General features: G+C 33.5%; 3 protein-coding genes across 6 annotated transcripts; 1 reads left to right on the top strand and 2 right to left on the bottom strand.

Annotated features, from left to right (window-relative positions):
* Nucleotides 1–738: 738 nt before the first annotated feature.
* Nucleotides 739–3,687, bottom strand: LOC103488737 (probable adenylate kinase 6, chloroplastic). 4 transcript variants are annotated; one of them, XM_008447612.3, is made up of 4 exons: nucleotides 3,161–3,687; nucleotides 2,269–2,409; nucleotides 1,617–1,889; nucleotides 739–1,198 (listed from the first exon to the last, which is right to left on the bottom strand). In XM_008447612.3, the coding sequence occupies exons 1-4, from the start codon at nucleotides 3,485–3,487 to the stop codon at nucleotides 1,055–1,057; spliced, it is 885 nt and encodes a 294-aa protein (XP_008445834.2). In that variant the 5' UTR covers nucleotides 3,488–3,687; the 3' UTR covers nucleotides 739–1,054. The 4 variants fall into 4 exon arrangements, with proteins under 4 accessions (XP_008445834.2, XP_008445833.2, XP_050947301.1 ...); XM_008447611.3 differs by having other exon boundaries at nucleotides 739–1,207; nucleotides 3,161–3,633; XM_051091344.1 differs by lacking the exon at nucleotides 2,269–2,409 and having other exon boundaries at nucleotides 3,161–3,663.
* Nucleotides 3,688–7,348: 3,661 nt separating this feature from the next.
* On the bottom strand, nucleotides 7,349–8,421 carry LOC103488738 (50S ribosomal protein L10, chloroplastic). The gene has a single exon (XM_008447615.3). It carries the CDS (start codon nucleotides 8,302–8,304, stop codon nucleotides 7,603–7,605), a length of 702 nt encoding a protein of 233 aa, XP_008445837.1. The 5' UTR covers nucleotides 8,305–8,421; the 3' UTR covers nucleotides 7,349–7,602.
* A 1,776-nt stretch (nucleotides 8,422–10,197) lies between these two features.
* Nucleotides 10,198–16,049, top strand: LOC103488739 (zinc finger CCCH domain-containing protein 11). Its single transcript, XM_008447616.3, has 8 exons — nucleotides 10,198–10,554; nucleotides 10,702–10,786; nucleotides 10,896–11,036; nucleotides 11,122–11,210; nucleotides 12,029–12,217; nucleotides 12,408–12,538; nucleotides 12,626–12,728; nucleotides 15,737–16,049. The coding sequence occupies exons 1-8, from the start codon at nucleotides 10,384–10,386 to the stop codon at nucleotides 15,914–15,916; spliced, it is 1,089 nt and encodes a 362-aa protein (XP_008445838.1). The 5' UTR covers nucleotides 10,198–10,383; the 3' UTR covers nucleotides 15,917–16,049.
* The last annotated feature ends 2,701 nt before the right edge of the window (nucleotides 16,050–18,750 follow it).

Here is an 18,750-nt window from a genome sequence, read left to right as displayed (position 1 = left end):
AGCTCTTTACATAAAATACTCTCACTTCCATATACCCTCATACCCTCACTTCCTTCCATGCTCTTTACATAGAATATTCTCACTTTCACTTCCATATACCCTCACTTCCATGTGTTTATATTAATTAAAAAGTAGATCATATCCTTAGTATGCTCATAATAAAGCATCTAGCCTTTTCATATACTATAGACCGTTTAGGCAATATACTCGAATTTGATCCACGTTTATATCTTTATATCAAGTAGATCTATTAAAGATAGTCTCGTAATCTTAGTTTATTGAATTCAAAATTATAGTATTCAATCTCACTAATAACTTTTTAGCAACCACTTTATTGAATGAAATATAATTTTAAACTATAAATGTCAATAAAATATAATTCTAAACTATAAATTACGAATTTATGTCATTAAAATTAAATTCCAACAATTGTAGCATGAATTTCCTAAATAAAACCAAAATCTCGTTATTACAAGTTGTTCACTAGCAGGAGGGTTTGACCACTGATTTTTAGTTTTTTTACTAATGGATTTTCGACATTCAAGCTCAAATGTGGTTTCATCTTCAAAATTAGTATTCATCTTTCGTTTTGGCCTTTAATTTTTGGAATTTGATTCAATTTTTCTCTTTCTTTTTCCTGGCCCCTTCTTAACTTTCAAGATCCTCACTTGCATTACAATACAATTCCAATAACTATATGAACTAAAAATAATCAAAATTAATTTTTGAACAAATTAATTATTATATAAATGATCAAACTGAAACTATAATATTATCACTTTAAGCAGATGTTCAACAGAACAGAATCAAAATATCTGTGAAAGAGATTACATCATTAGGCTATTCTTCTATAGAAAATATCTATTGACAATTCTAATTTTTAGTTTTCAAAAAAGACTAATGCTATTATTAATACAAGAGTGTACCCACTTCCCAGTTATTACAATTTTATTTACTCCAACTTTGAGCTAATAAAAAGCAGTAAGAGTGCACTTAATTTCAAATGCAAAAGAATATATGTTATATTGACTACCATACAAGAAAGAACCATACTTTAGGCTGCAGCTGATTGATTGTGGTTGAGGTCCTCAAGATTAAGTGCTTGAAGCAACTTTGGCCAGGATTCGGGAATCCCTCCGGGAAGATCAAACTCTAATAGCTTTCCTCGCCTACGGTAGAAATCCTCAACAGGTTGACTCTGCAAGAACTATTCTAAATAAGCATGATTCAATCAATGGAGTCTACAAATAAATTGTGAAGATGAACAATGTAGTCAGGATCAGCCATGTGATGTCGACATGTTTGCACATAACAAGTCAGTTGCTGACCTGACTCGCACAGAGCTTTCACACGCATGATCATGCAGCACACAAGATGCAATGCCCATGTAAAAAGAAAGCATCAAAGGAACCATCCATTTTCTTTAACTTATCTATGAAGTTTCATGAATGATAGTGTCCTCCGTGAGAAAATAATTTTGTTTTCACCATGATAAACGTTTTAAAAAAATTGTAAAAACCCATTAAAGAGCACTTGCTTTAATTTTAAGAGAAGATTTGCATCATTTAATTCATGCCACCAAATTGGTAAGTAAACTTCTGGTAATGAACTCGTACCGTTTCTTTGTATATTCGGAGTCGTTCCTTCACAATTGCTTCAGTATCATCAGATCGTGTGATAAGTTTAGATGCACAGTTAGGGGGAGGAAGAAGGGGAGCCATGTATAATTCAGGTCTGCCTTCCTTATCCTTGATTTCAATACATGTAATGTTGTAATTTCCTCCACACTCGCTGCATATTCTCCGACCAAGACATTTTGCGAGCAGTGCTTCTTCTCGCAGTTTTAGATTAACCACCAAATCAACATCAGTGACCCCTTCTAATATTTCCTGAGAAACAAAAGGAAAAATGAGCTGCATACAAACCGCATTAATGGCTAGCCAATATATAAATAAACTTTACCAACTTTTGCCACAAGAATAAGAAATGAATTTTATTAGTGGAAATCAAAGATTTATCTATCATCCCAAAACAAGCATTTCCATGTTATACAAACTACCATTCTTTTTTAGGAAAAAGAGGTCCTTGCACAATTATTACAAAAAAAGTCAAGGAACCATATCAACCCATTCGCAAAGAGAAATGCAAAAATCCTGATCCCTAGGAGAACATCAAGAGAAGGATTTTTTTCCAACCAAGACCTGTAATTGAGCAACCATTCAACAGATAGGAATCAAATAAGATTTTTGCATACAATAAAGATCTCACCGCTTGTCTAATAGTCCGAGGGAAACCATCAAGAATAAAGCCAGATTCACCCTTAGCTTCACTAGCTCGAAGACGTTTGGATAATAAATCAAATATAATTTCATCTGAAACCAATTTTCCTTGACTAACAATCTCTGCGAGCTGCAAAACTTTGAGGTATGAATAAAAAGGGTTCAAGGAAAAGGCAATCAAGAACATATTGCTTCAAAGTGAAGGTCATACATTTTCTCCTTCAAACTTATTATAGTCTTTCTGAAGAAATTCACTTCTAAAGAACTTCGTTTACTCGGTCTAATTAGTTAAGATGTGGATTTTCCAAACCATAGGAGTTATATAGCATTGCATTAATCATACAGAAATGATACTCCAAATCCAAACGTAGGCGAAAAAATTCTTACATGCATAGAAGTGTTTCATGAATTTACAAGAAATGCCAAAAGATCACTTCAGTGTAATTCTTGTACGTGATCGCTTGAAAAGTTCGTTTGGTTTGGTCCACTCTGAATCAGATTGTGAATCAGAAAGTACCCAAGAGAAAGAAGAATCCCTCATGAATTTCAGCGTTCTTTCAAGAACAGAAATTTAAAAATTCCTTTGGTTTCCAAAAGCAAGATAACCAAATGAAATGCTCGATACAACATCGTTCATGATCACAATTGTCAACTCAATAAACGAATCACTATTTCAAAGATAATTTCTCTAATGAAAAACGGGTTTCATCTCATGAATCACAGTCAATTCGATCTCTCAGTTATTTTCAAGTTCCGAAACTAAACGCACATAGCCACTTCAAAACAGCCAAAACTCAGATCAAATTGAACACAATTGAACACAACACTTCAAAATTCTCAAAAAAAAAAAAAAAACCCAAACAAAAATAAATAAACAAAACCTGAGAAGCAAGAGGACCAGAGGAGGAAAGCTCCTCACGGACGAGATCACCGGTGGCGATATGAGGAACACCAAGCAAACTGGAAAGTCGAGATGCATAAGTCCCTTTCCCAACACCAGGACAGCCCAGAAAAACCCACTGCACATTCCTATCCATCGGACGATCAGGCCGCGAAGATGAACTCCGGCTCAGCAGAATCGATTTAAGGTCAACTTCAGAACTCAAAGAAGAAGAAGAAAAGGCCTTCCACAGAGCATAATAGTTAAACATGGAAGAATAGAAGGTCGCCGGCGCCCTCGCTCCGGCAAAGCGGTTGAGCACCGCCATGAGTGGACGGTGCAGATTTGGGAGTTTTTGCAAATAGAAGGAAAAAAAAAAAAAAAGTGCTTTGGCTTTGCTCTTCGAAACCAAGTTCGGTTTGAAAATCCTTCTTGCGAACGCGGTGGCTTTCCTTTTCAATTAACAAAAAAGATCTTACACTCTAAATTTTCTCACGATGAAAATGTGTAATTACTTTTTAATTTCGGTCCCTCAATTCTACTTTACTTTTTGTTGTGGTCCTTCGAACCTAAATTATTTTGGACGAAAAAGCAAAATCCATTTAGAACATTGTAATCAAATTCAAAATTTACCTAAATAACATTACTTTCTCTCAAAATTCTACTCTTACTAAACAAGGAATGTTTGATTGCTTGGAAAGAAGTGATTTGGTGACTAAAATTTTGTTTGGTTTGTTATTAATAAAAAGTGTTCATTTACTTATCAAATGATAAAATTTCAATCTATCTACAATATACAAATATAATTGTCTATCTTAGTATATAGAGATTTATTATAGATAAATGGTAATATTTTTGTATTATTTAGTTTATTTTACTATATTTAAAAATAGTTCTTTCGTGAATTTCAAAGTTCCAACTTGTAAAAATTAAAAAAGTACCATCATAGTCCCACCTCACATGTTAAGTTAGAGAATAAATAGTTATGTTAAGTTAGAGAGTAAATAATTGAATAAGAGGTAAGATGATGTATTGATATTTATTACAAAACATGTCTATATTATTTGATTAGCAAAGCAAAATAATTTAAAGTATATTTCCGACTATATTCATTTTTGTAATATGTTGAATATCAACTTGTGATAAAAATTAATTTTTATTTTATTTTATTTGTAATTAAAAGGAATACATGAAAATGGGTACTGCCTAGCACTACCTATGTTCTTTGTAAACTTATTAGAAAATATTTATAGATATATAAGAATTTGTTTGATTCTTATTGGGGGAAAATTTGTTTTTGAAATTGAAATAAAATTGTAGAAAACGACAACAAATTCTTTTGTTTTTTTCACTATAACTAAAACTTAGGGTTGATTGATATAAAAGTAGGTGTTATCAATCTCTCACATATTATTGATCTCACAGAAATCTTATTTAACTTTTAAATTTTATTACATTATCGTAGTGTACTTTTTAAGTGGATTAATATTAGTAAAAAACAATCTAGCAAGATGGTCTAAAATATTTAAGAAATTCCATAACTTATTAACGATAGATACAAATAAAATCACAATTAAAAAAAGTAGAAATTAAAATTAAAATAATTAAATAATTATTAGAAGGTTTAATGCTTTAAAAACAAACTATAATCTCACCACTTTGAACCTGTTATTATAAAATTTAAATTACGTAAGTGTTTATATTCGTTAATTCATTCGTTCTGAGAACATTATTATAAAGTTTACATGTTATGATAAAAGTTTACATGTTATGATAAAAGATTGTTGAGTAGTAAAAGTGACACTTCGAGTCAACATGAGCTTAATTTAATAGACATGAATTTTTGCTATTGATTTCGGAGCCAATATCCCATACCTCACATATTGTTAAAGAAAATGACATTTCGGACTTATTGAAAGACTCCTTACAAAAGAATGTTTGCCTACCACTTTAGTAGATTCTTCAAAGTCAAAGAATCAATTTAAACATATCCCAACTAATTAACACGTTAATAACTTGTGCGTGTGGGTCAATTATAACCTTAGGATTTTGTTTCTTTCAACTCTAGAGTCCAAACTACACAAGTCCACCCTAAGCCAAACATCTTTGAAGTCTACTAGCTCAAAAACTAGGGGTGTATATCGTTCAGTTGCATCAATCTTGGGATTGAACCAACGCCCAACTATTGGTTTTCAGTTTATATCAATAGGTAGTGTTTCAAGAGAACAAAGGAAATAAAATACGCAGGGTCTAGGAACCACCATCTGAATTTTTTCCCTCTGCTCGAATAACAACTGAACCTTGAATTCTAAACCATAAATTCTATTGTTTTAAGTCACATTACCCATTCTAAACCAATAGGAAAGAAAATAACCAGACAGGCCTATCAAAATTTTCACAGAAGTGCAAAGGCTAGTCAAAGTGATCGAAGCTAAAATCAACCCTGCGTAAAACAGCAAAAAATATATACTAGAAATCCTACAAAGGCTTCACTTAAGTGTGACAAAATGTACGACTCGGAAAAACTTTATTGAACAAACTTACATAATATCAGTCAAATAAGCGAACAAACAGTTGAAAGTTAGGACAGCTTTAAGGTTGAGTCCTGAAATTCTAAAAGAACTTATTTCCCACATGCGTGGCTGATCAAGCTTCTCTAATATGATCACCCATCACACAAATTGAACCAAAGTTAACAACTTCCATTTGGGGAATGTGTGGCTAAGTCACTTCATAGAGTCACAGAAGCTAGAATTTAGCTTGCTTTCTAACCAGCACTTTTTAGTGCCACTTCTCAAGCCATCCAAGCAATCCTTTGAAATCTTTGTTAAAGGTTTTAACACAGTTTTTAAATGGGTTTTGATTGGGGTGAGTATGGTAGATCGAAAAACTAAGCCGACCAACCAAACCGAAGTCAGTTTGAAAAAGTTCCAAATCGAGAAATTCCAAAAAATATTTTGAAGTGTCAAACCGACTGGCATTTACTCATCAACGGTCGATGTCGTTTTATCATTTACTACCGACCATAGTCGGTTCAGTCGAAAAACCGACTCCAACTGACCGATGGTTACCCCTAGTTTTGAATATTTGGAATAATGAATAGTGTATTTTTAGCTAATTAGAAAAACTCAAAATTCTCAGGATGTTTGGTAACATAGTAGAGAGTGAATTTGGAATTTCCAATAACACTGCAAAACGCTTATAAAAAGAACAAGAGTGTTTCACCCCCAAAGCATTACTTTAGAAAGCAAAGCCAAATTCGCCAACTGAAAAGCACAGCCGTTAAATAGACATACAATAGAAGCTAGCAGCCAAGCACCATAATCAGGTAAGTCCAACAGCAAGTTAGAACACATAGATTTACAATGCAACACTAAGAGCTGTTTAAATATAACAAAACAACTCAGCTTTGTTTGATACCATTTGGTTTTTCATTCATGGTTTCATTATCTATTTTTTAGAATTATTTTCAAAATCCAAAGTTTTGAAAGAAATGTAGTTTTTACATTGGAAAATTATTATAAACGACAAAATGTTGAAAATATTTACAAAATATAGCAAAATCTTAGATTTCTATCAACGATAGACATTGATAATCTCAAATATTTTGGTTTATTTTGTTATTTTTAAAAATGACCCTTTTTACATTCATATTAAGCAAGCTAAGTTTTTCTGGGATTTCATACTTGGTGAATTTGGTTCGCGGATTGCCGTCACTTTGCACCTTAGGGACATTCTTTCTCTTGCTCAATTGTTATCCATTAGAAAAGGAGAAACTCTCGGGCTAAATTTCGTACGGGGGCTTTGCTTCGGTCCACATAGCTTGAACCAAACTATCGTGTTTTCACAGATAAGGAACAAGATTATCAAGTTTTTCTTACCTTCACCAATTAGAGAAGTTTTTTGTAATCTACAGGATAGGATTTCTCCTTTTCTAGTTTCATCTCATGATTCTGATCAATAAAATTTTACTTCTTCATCTCTGTCTATATAAAAGCTTTTACAAACTTGTTTTTTTTTTTCTGTAGATATTGACTATGATTTCAAATGGTTATTTTCTTAGTAGAGATTAAAACTAACATAAAAAACTTCAGACATAACGAACGCAACTTTCAAAAACCAAACAGTTAGCAAACGGTACCTCAACATCGATCTTTTCCCTATGTTCAAAACCTATGGCAGACACCAGTAATGGAAAGCTTATAAATTGATCATTAGGCTTGTGAAAAATCAAAAGCTTACAATGAATTTCAACTTTACACCGATTCTACAATGCTCATTTCTCATAGAGTTACTATTTCTCCTCATAACAACTTTATATTGATAACCCAAGGAGGCCAAAAAAAAGGAAATCAATCATACATCTTGCTGTAGGCAGCTAATTCAGAAGGGGGTTTTCATATTAACTTACAGGTAACAATGGAAGCTCTTCTTCTATGTACATTACTGCCCGCCGCCGCCGCCTTGCTCCTCCAATTTCTGCACGTATGCTTTCAAAACCATCAACAATTCCCTCGCCGGAGCCTGTATCGTTCCGACCAAGCTTGACGCAGGAGCCTGCAACAGACCCAACATTTTAGCATAAACCTCCGCTCTCGACGGCATTGTCTCTAACGCCTTGAATTCATCCGGCCCATAAAATTTCCCCTCGAAAACCGCTCCAGTGAAATCATTATCCTCGAGCTTCTTCTCCTTCTGGAAATCCCTATAAGGCTTAATCGCGGCCGGAATTTCCTCAGAGTGAACAAATAACCAAACATTCATGCCCTTCATACAGGGCTTTAGAGCTTCCCAAGATGTCCCTTCAATCGCTTTAAGAACGAGCGTGTTTTTAGCGACAATGAGTTTTGAGGTTTCGGGAAGAGATCGACGGAGTTCTTGAAATTCCTTGACGGTGAAGCCTTTGTACTTGATTCCAGCCAATAGATAGCAGTCTTCGAGCTGTTGTTTGACTGTTTCGACGGTTTCTTCTTTCTTAGTGCGGGAAATGGCGGCGGCAACCTTGAGACCACGATAATGGCGGGTTTGATTGGTGGAATGGCGGGGAAGAGAGAAGGACAACGGGTTTGTGGGTCGGTTTAGGGTTAGAATTTGAGAAGAAGGAGGAGGTGTGAAGGATGTAAAGCTTATAAGAGAAGCTTCCATGGCGGAATTTAAGAGGTTTGGGAAAGAAGAAGAAGAAGAGAGGACAGAGCTGAGTCTGGGGCTTATCTTATCACTGCTTTGGGTTTGAAGACCCTGGCCGGGAAGGATAGAAATGGAAATTCATTAAAACTTGGTCCAATTTTCTTAAATCTCCTTTGACTCCTATTTCTTTAGTTCATAATTTAAATGAAAAATATTAATTTATCATAAGGAAATGCAGTTTAGAGTAATTCTAATTTTTAAACCCCTAATATTAATTTAGACGTAATTGTTTCTCTTTTTTTTAAAAAAAAAAAATTAAGCTTATTTTCTCCGACTAGATAATTACGAAAGAGTTAAACCATTAATTTTGATTATACAAGTAATATGTTGTTTAAATCATGTCTTAACTTTTTAATTACAACAACTAAGGACATGGTGATTTTATCTCCGACCACCAATAAAGTATTATTTGTTAACCGTTTCTTACTTATCACATTTGTATGATTAATACTATTAGTTTATTACTTAATTGAGCTAATAACAAATAACTTGACACATAAGAATAAATGACACAATGAATTGAACATTTTTTCAGTGAATAAGTTAGAACCTCAAAAATTGATGGAAATATTATTTGTTTATTTTTCCCATTTATTTGCATTAATTTGTTTTGTTTTGCGTGTTTATATTGTTCGTAGATGTGAGTCGTTCCTCTAACATAGGTTAATAGTAAACTTTTTATGTATGTTGAATTGTATTTACATTCACCTCAAATTTTTACAATTTAGTCTAATCAAAGTGTGAAATCAACATTTAAAATCACGTAACTCGTTATGAGTTGGCCCAATTGATAATAAAGATCACAGGTATAGAGGAAACAAGTTTAATTCATGATAGATTCACTAAACATCTTACAAGATATTATTATATGTTAGTGGATTATCAAAGCATGCTTGAGATAGTTGAAAAAGAAGATTCCAAGTCATAATCCACAATATTCATTCTCAGTTAGAAAATTAAACTTATATTACTATTTTCATCTATGAGATTATTTAGATTTGTTATCTACTTCTTCTCCAAAAAACCTTACAAAAATCAAATTGACTTAAGAAAAAGAAAAAAGAAGTCTCATATGATGATAATTTTGATTTTAATTCTCTAAAGTTTATTATTATTTATCTACTCAATTTTCATTTTCCTAAATATTTAAATTATTGGTAAAATTTCAAACATGATATATATATTTTTAAACTATATTTAAGGTTTTACAAAAGGTTGAAAACTAGTAAATAGTGAAAGATAAAACAAAGAATAAATGTATTATATATATATAATTGGTAGCAACCTTTAAATTAATTATTAAATATGTAAAAATATTTTTAAAAAATTACAAATATAACAAAGTCTATCTATGATAGACTTATATCATTGATAGACTCTTATAGTTTATCAATGACCAACATTTGCTGCATGGTATATCAGCGATAGACTTCTATATCGATAGATTTTGTTATATCTACAATTTTTTAAAATGTTGTTATATACTTGATTATTTTGAATATAATTACTATATTTGTAACTATCCATTGTTATTTGATGAATTAAGATCAACAAGTGCGTAATCGAATACCAACTATTTGTTCAAGAAAAAAACGAGATATTAATTTTTGTTTTTCGAGAGTTAACTATCGATTAAACTCTCCTTTCGAGTTTTAATTCGGCCTCGTGAAAAAGGTGGCCCAAAAATAAAAGAAAACTTCCAGCCCAAATATAAGGCCCACAAATCTGCAAAAAGTCACTAAGATCAAGACAAGATCGCCAGCTTTTAGAGCCCAATAGTCGTTGGGCCATCATTCGGTCGGCCCAATTTAACAATGAGGGAAGGACGCGATAGTCATTTAGAGACACAACAAAGCGAAATCTTGCCTTCCCCGTCCGTCCTCCATTTTTCAGGTTAGAGAAGAACAGGCTCTGATACATCTGTTCGTACAAACCCTAAATCATCTAACATCGCGATAATTTAAGCGAATTTTCTGTTTTAATCTTCGATTTTCGTTTTATTTCTGGCTATCAATCGACTTTGAATGCGAAATAAGCATGCCGCCGAAGCAGCAATCGAAAGCCGAATTAGCGAAGAAGCAGAAGGTTGTTGAAGACAAGACTTTCGGTCTCAAGAACAAGAATAAGAGCAAAAACGTACAGAAATATGTTCAAAATCTCAAGCAATCCGTCCAGCCAAAAGTCGACCCGACTAAAGTAGCTGCCAAGGTCCGAGTCACTTCTACGTTTCTCATCCAAGTTTAATCTTCTGGTTAATCGAGGGGACAGTTATGAATAAATGTTGAATTTCAAGTTTTATTTTTTCTACTTTTTGGAACGAGAAGAAGCTGATGGATTTATTTTGGTATTGAGCAGAAAAAGAAGGAGGAAGAAAAAGCTAAAGAGAAGGAGTTGAATGACTTGTTTAAGATTGCTGTTAGTCAGCCCAAAGTACCCGTTGGTACGTGCGCTTTATTATATCTCGTCGTTAGTTTGGGTTGAGATTTGTTGTTTGTTTCGATGCTTTTGCATTGAACTGATGTGATATTGGATTTTGGTTGTTTGGTTAGGTGTTGATCCGAAGTCTATAGTTTGTGAGTTTTTTAAAGTGGGACAGTGTACGAAAGGGTTTAAATGCAAGTTTTCACATGATTTGAATGTCCAGAGGAAGGGTGAGAAGATTGATATATACAGTGATAAGCGTGATGAAGGTGAGTGATTAACATTTTTGTTTTCTACAAGCCATATGCTTTCATTTCACACCTTCTTATTATTACGCTTGAAATTTTTCCTTAGAAACGATGGAGGACTGGGATCAAGAGACGTTGGAGAAGGTTGTCGAGTCAAAAAAGAACGAGTATAACCTCAACAAGCCGACTGAGATTGTATGTTTCTAATGTCTCCTTCATAGTCTTCTTACGTTAATTTGTAATGCCTTATGTTGTTAGTTCTGACATATTAACTCGAGTATTCAATTCCTTTTTTCCTTATCATCTCTTTGTTGGATCCTAAAGAGTAACAGTCTTACCCCTTTTCTAGAACGCACTAAAGTTTTTCACCTTGAATTTCCTTGAGGAATAATATGAAATTGTTGTATTGTTAAATAAAACATCCACGTTCACTTTTGTTTTTGGTTTATGTTTAATGCTTTCTCATTTGAGATTCGGGCTTACACTTTGCATATCCAAGGCATTGGCTTCAGCCATGTTTTATTTATTAATTGGAACTTAATGCATTTCCTTGTGGTTACATTGTTGGGCAAGGTTATGATATCTAAACTCCATGAATTAAAAGTTAGGGTTTTTTTTAAGAATTCGGCGTGTACCTGTTTAATGTATGCACGCCCTGGGATTTTTGATCAACTTATAATTTGAAGGTCCAAGGGGATTGGTTTGGAAAGAACTGACCTTGATGTGCTTGTTACTGTAGAAGTGAAGCTTGCTGGTGAATAGAAAAAGCTCATATTGGTAATACTTGATTTTAGAATTATTTTTGTGAACTTGTGTTTTCAAAGCATGTATTATGTTCTAATCTCCAGCAATTGAAATATGTTGTTTATATTGGATTGGCATGCAACTTTTCGTAAATTCATGTGGTCTTTATGGCATCTGTGTCTTGCTTGCAATAGTAGATCTCATGTTGAGATAATGATTAATGTTCATTATCCCATTATAATGATCTGTTTAAAATGAATAATTTACAGGTCTGCAAGTATTTTCTGGAAGCAGTAGAAAAGAAGCAGTATGGCTGGTTTTGGGTGTGTCCTAATGGTGGTAAAGAATGCCACTATAGACATGCTCTTCCTCCAGGATATGTTTTAAAGTCACAAATGAAGGAACTGTTGGAAGAGGAGAGCCAAAAGATTGCCATAGAGGAAGAGATTGAGAATGAGGTGAGGATGATTCAATCTAATAGCTGATGGCTTGGATTCTCCTTTTGACACTTTAATACAAATAAATAAAGAAAGGCTTGAAAAGAAATTTGCAGCCTTTTTTTTGTTTGGGGGGGGGGGGGGGGGGGTGTCTCAATTCCACGCTACATCTTTTTACCTCCTTTTTACTTTGTTTATTTGCTTATCCTAGCGTGCAAAAGTCAAGACCACTACTCCCATAACTCCGGAGCTTTTCTTTCAATGGAAGAAGAAAAAGATGGATGAAAGAAATGCTGGTTTGGCTGCACAACAAGCAGAGAGAGCTAAGAATGATCGCATGAGGTTTATTGATTACTCATATAGTTAATATTACTTGCATATATAGTAACTAATAGTAACATAAGTTTTTTTTTTCTTTTCTTTTTCCAGTGGTCGTGAGTTGTTTCTTGCAAATGCAAGCTTGTTTGTGGATGATGCTGAGGCATACGAAAAATATCAGCGAGAAGAAGAACCTGAAGCCGACGAATCAAAGGTAACCCAATTTGTGAATTTTATACAAAATTACAAATTGTTTGTTTCTTCAGAGTCATTTTCGATTCTATTCATGAGTTATGCCATGTGAATAGTGCCTTAGTTTATGTTGTGAATGGTTACTGTATACCAGGTCCTTAGTTTGTCATTAACCTGCAAAATCAAATTTACTTTCACTGTCTGGCTGAAGAATTTTTTAGTCGAACATTGAAGTTTCTGGATATTACTTGTATGTGTCTATCCCTTTGTTTGAATATAAGGATGGGTGGTGAATGTTAGCGTTTACCATATGCTAATGAAACATTCCATTGTAGAGGTATCTGAAGAAAGAAATAGTTTCTTTATTGTTCAGACCTTTTGGTACCTTAGCGATGGAAAATTCTAATCATGAGGAAAAATTGAGTTATTCCATGTGCTCCAATCAGTCTGAAATAACTTACAGAATTCTGATGAACCTCAATGTTATTTTCTTTTTGAGGAAGAGTTAAATTGGTTGCTACTTTTTTGCTTATGATTGTGACTTGTGGCTTCTGTTACTAATAAGGCAAATGCTACTTTCTTTGTCTTTTTCTCAATGAAATAAATATTATTAATTAGAATTTGTTATGAAGTATCTTGTGTATATATTTTTATGTTTCTTGAGTGATATTTGTATGTTTGTAATTTTTTTTTTTTGGTGGTTCAAGAAAGAATGTCCACCAAAAAGGAGTAAGAAAAGGAGGACAAGTAGTTCTAGCCACAAAGAGACAAAGAGAGTGACTAAAAGGCTCTCTAGTTGGTGTAATATTAAATATAGCAATTAGAATGCTTCCTTTATGAGGTTCCACGACCTTTGAGGCTTAAAACATGTTAAAATCCTAACCCAACACATACAAATTTTGTAAATCTCATTTCTCCCTAACATAGACTGCCTCAATCAGACAGCATAAGCCCATTGATTTGAAGGCCTTTAACTTTGTGGTTGAATAAACTTTTATCATTAAAATTATTGTGAGTTTACAGTTTTGAAGGTGCACAATTTGAAGAACATCCATATTTTCTCAGGAAATATGGTATAAGTAGCATAGGAGGCGGAGATGGTTTTGTTTTCATTATCTTGGTTGCAAAGGACTCACGAGCTTGGCAAATGATTTAAAACAAGGGTTGCTCTTCTAGAGATGGACCATATACAAATAGCTTTTGACTGTCTGAACTTTGGACTTCAAAAAATTTATTGGAGAATGATCTTGAAATAGGGTCCCACTGCTTGTCAATTGTTTATAAGTGAAACTTCTTTGGTTGTTTAACTTCCAAATGCTACCATCAGCTTAGCTTTTCTGACGAACAAACTTTTTATTTGAGGCTGGCCAACCTCCATTTTTCTGTCGACGGGACTTTTCTTCGGAAATATTTTCTTGATAGCCATTCTCTTTAAGCTGAGCTCCTTAGTTTTTACATTGGCCCAATGATCGCTAGGCTCCCATCAAAATTGCAATCCTCCCTGAATATGTGATGAATATGAGATCCCAATTCTCAGTCATCTTCCAGTCCAAATGCTGATATCCTTATACTTGGAAGTTCGATAATCTGTTGTAGTTTTATTGTAAGGAAATCTCACTATGTAGTCCATCAATTTTATTTGACTTAATCATGAAGATTTGTTTGATAGTACACCTTAAAACCTTACAAGTTTGAAGACAAGCCTGAATGGTGGATCTTCTTTCAACAATGCCTTCTTGGATCTTTACAGCTTCTCTTTTGTTCTTCCAAAGATGTGATACCACAAATTTAGAGATATTAAAGATTTCTCTCATGAGAAAACAGTTGTGCAGATACCCTTGCAAAACTTGGATCTTCTGTGATTATTTTGGCGCTAGACAGCTGTGATTTTCCTCATTCAGCCTAGCGTAGGTGCTATTTCAATTGAGGAAGTTCAACTCTCTTGTAGTAGTGGAAAAACCTGTTGGTTTTGTTCAATGCTTCAGGATCTTGAGAAAGGAACTCTATTGATGTAGCATTCAGTGGGAAGCTTCAACATAACAATCAAAGGAGAGCTTTATAAACTTTCCTTCTTGAGATCATAAATATGCTATTTGGGATAAATGAAGGATCTGTATGTCTATTTACATCTTAACCACTGGTAAAATTATTTGAGAAGTAAATCGTTGGCAAACAAAGCATGCACGCAAGGTTTCCTAAAGGCATGCCCTGGTAGTTCGAGGCTAGAGAGATTTTTGTGCAAATGACCTTAAACCAAGAAACCAAGAAAAGAGGAAAGTCTTTCTGAACTGAGGAGACTGATAATCTTATTTCTTTCTATCCATTGAGCCAAGTCATGGCCGGGATGCTCTCATACATCCTCCTTGCTACTAGGGGTCTTATTGGCTCACAGAGTGGAGTTATGAAAGTTTGCATTTTGGGGTACTGTATAGTTGTAAGATTTTATCTTTAATAAATGTGCGAACTTCAATAGTATTTAGTATTGAAATTAAGTTGTTTAAATCGACTTAATCAAGAAGTTGTTGGGCCAAATGTCTTGTAGGTGTGAGAAAGGCCAGACTCAACACGAAAGCGGAAGCTGTTTGAAACTACAAAAGTTTTAAATCTCCAAAGGAAAAGAATTCTTTTGGATTTGTGACTGCCAAATTTGGTTATCAAGGACAATATAGCCTGGAGAAGTTGATCAAATAGGAAAGTTCGGAAAATTAAGGGAGGAGGGAGGAGAAAACCATTAAAAATATTAAAAGCTCTATGATGCGAAATACAATCATCTAAAAACATTAGCCATCAATTTCTCTCTAATATATCTAATGACGACAAGTTACTAGTCACGTTACCTTCTCAAATAATTTCTTCTATAAATGGTTTCTTTAAGTGTTTTCTTTTTGTTAATTAAGATTTTGGTTCCAATTAAAGCACTTGTCTGACCCTACGTTTAAAATCCATGTCAAGTTGATTTGTTATTTTAAGCAGTCCAAATCATGAAAGATCCAAAAGATTCTTTTTTTGATGAACCACGTTCAATTTCAGGCCAAAGATAATTCAACTGGTGGACCAAGTACCTCAACAAATGCTGTTGATGATTCTGAAGACGTTCTTTTGGATGAAGACGATGACGACGAACTGGATCTCGACGAGCTAAACGAACTTGAGGCAACTTTGTCTAGAACTTCAATTCAGATCCGGGAGCCAGGTATCGAGGCCTCTTGAGAATTAGACAGGGTGCAGTGTTGCAGAGTATGTGTTTGATATTTGGTAAAAGAAAAAGAAATTGAAGAACATAATGTATTGGAGTTTTATGTTCTCTTATTTGGAATTGGAGTGTCTCTTGGTTCATATCAAATTTTGTCTCCAATGAGCTTTCTTCTCTCTTCACTCTCTCAATCTGTTTTTGGAAGTTTCACTAAATTGAAGTGGTGCTGTCAATCCTCTTATGTTCAATTCTTTTTCCTTTTTTTCTTTAAACGAATGAGAACATAGCACAAACAGTTGTGGATAAGATATCATTTATCTGTCGATGGCTCAAACATAAGTTTAGTTTGTTTTACTTTCAAGAACAAATTAATTTATATCTAAATCTTAAGAGTTGTCTCAATTCACGATGATGTTAATTTAAACTTGATTCAAAATCACCAAATATGAAGAAAGATTCTTCAATTTCTATCTATTGTTATTGTTATGCTAAGATAATTTTTGCATTATAGTAATTGAATTATCAGCTTGAAGTGTTACAACTCCAAATATGTTATGGTTTTATGAATCTACCTTTACCGTTTTTCACTACATAGCAAAAATACCATTGAATTTACTTTTTAATAATCATTGAATCTAGTCATCATAGCTTTATTTAATAAGAATTAGCATGTTTTGTTTCTTTTTCGGGCATGATGATAAACTTTTGGTAAAGTGACATTAGCAGAACTTTAAAAAATAATATAAAGCAAAGTAATTGTAATGATCAACCCACTTGGTGAACCCACAGCTTAAAGAGCCCACAAAAGCGACTCAAATGGATAAGACATGTAACAATGAAAGAGCTTAGATGCAACTATGTACTTTAAAAAGTTGAATCAAACTAGAGAATAGAAATATTGGAAAATGTATGTTCATGAACCTCTAACCATCAACCTTTTTGCTCTCAAGATGGAAAATTGAGTATAACTTAATGCTTATCCTTCTAACTTTGGAGTTAGAGATCCAAAGCTCTTATCATACATATATAGACAAAAAATTAATTATATTGTCAAAAAAAGAAAAAAGAACTTTCTAGAAATGAAAAGGAAGGTTTGAATCCCTACTCAGTACTCGCAAGTGGAAAAAAATCAAGTAAGATTACAAATGGGAAGGAGAAGGAGAAGCAAAATGAGCAATTTTGTTACGATTACGAGTAAATTTAAAGGTACAAACGAAGAAAGCTCCCTTCTTAACTTTCTTCACAATCTCTTTCAATATTTTGGCCTTGATAGCTCCCCTCCATGGAACAATTGGGACACTGTCCATGACTGTCTTGGCTTCAATGGTGGAAATGGAAGCTTCAACAATGGCTGTTTGGAAAACAAGGATAAGAACTAGAGAAAAGTACAAAAGGAATTAATGATGAATTGTTGAAGATCATTGAAGAAGATGGGAACACAAAGGGATATGGAAGGGAAATTATAAGGCTGTAAAAGGGAAATTAATGATGACGTAGTGTAAACCGGTAATACTTACGTAAGAATCTTTCTTTTTAATAAAAACACCGACTACATAAGCATAAGTATAGTATATAAATATTGCAAATGTAAATTTCGATTCAATCTTTACAAACCAAACAATGTTCTAGTTTGCATAAAGTTGAAACTTAGCATAAACTTATCCTTAGCACCCCTCTCCTTCAAAGCCATTATAAAACAACATGATTCATATAATATATATATATATATATGTCTAAGTGGATCAAACAAAATAGCTTTTCAATGACTACCATAACTGCAGGATAGTCAACGTAACAAAGTATCAAGTTCCTAAGTACATGTCAACGCGATAATTTGTAATAAGAATAAAAACAAGTTGTTTTTTTAAATGCAAATTTAATTCACAAACAAAAAGTAGAAATGAAAAGAAGAAGCTCTCAAATAGATTGAATACTCATTGCCCTCTTAGCTCTTAGAAGATTACCCTTCCATTGAATAAAAAAAGATCGCTGGTCGAATGGAAAGGGAAGAGTAAAGGAGAGGGAAGAGTTGTGGTAAAATGAAATTTAGAGAGAATTTTGGTGAAAATTGGAGTTGGATTGATGGATTTTGAACGGAGGTGGTTAGTAGAAAAAGTAAAACATAAGAAAATATGTAGTGAATATCAAGAGAATTTATAACAAGAATAAAAACAAGTTATTTTTTAGATGCAAATTTAATTCACAAACAAAAAGTATAAATAAATGGAAGAAACTTTCCAACAAATTAAATATCCACTGCTCTCTTACCTCTAAGAAGATTACCTCTTTATTGGATAAAAAAAGATTGCTTGAGTTTTTGAAAGAAAAATGACATAATGGAGAGGGAAGAGTAAAAAAGATTGCTAGAGTGTTAGGATCAAAATAGCAGAATGGAGAGAAAAGGGTTGGATCGATGAATTGATGAGGACCTAGGGGGAAATACGTATTTATAGAAAAAGAAATCAAAATAACTGTTAAAGAAGTTCGAAACCATGATCTGGAGCTCGCGAGCGTAAAATTGAAGAAAAAAACCGAAGATTTTCAAAAAGTTGATAATTATTTATGAAATTACCATTCGAAATATATGAGAAAAACTTCTTTACAGCTACTGAGATTCGAACTTGGGACGTCTGGGGCGCGCGGATGAGGAGACGATGACACGTGACCGCAACGTAAAGGCCAACAGTGAAAGGAACGTTTGACCTTGGAGTGGTGCGCGTTGTTTTGATGTCGACATGTGTCAAGAATTTTCAACTTATTTACCAAAATGCCCTTGATCTTCTAATTACCCGTTCTTTTTCTTTCGGACTCCTGTTGATTTTTGTCGTGTTAACCTCGTAATGGAGTCTAT

The sequence above is a fragment of the Cucumis melo genome, chromosome 10 (genome assembly GCF_025177605.1).
Source record: "Cucumis melo cultivar AY chromosome 10, USDA_Cmelo_AY_1.0, whole genome shotgun sequence".
Taxonomy (NCBI): Eukaryota; Viridiplantae; Streptophyta; class Magnoliopsida; order Cucurbitales; family Cucurbitaceae; genus Cucumis; species Cucumis melo.
This window is presented reverse-complemented; position numbering and strand designations above follow the sequence as displayed.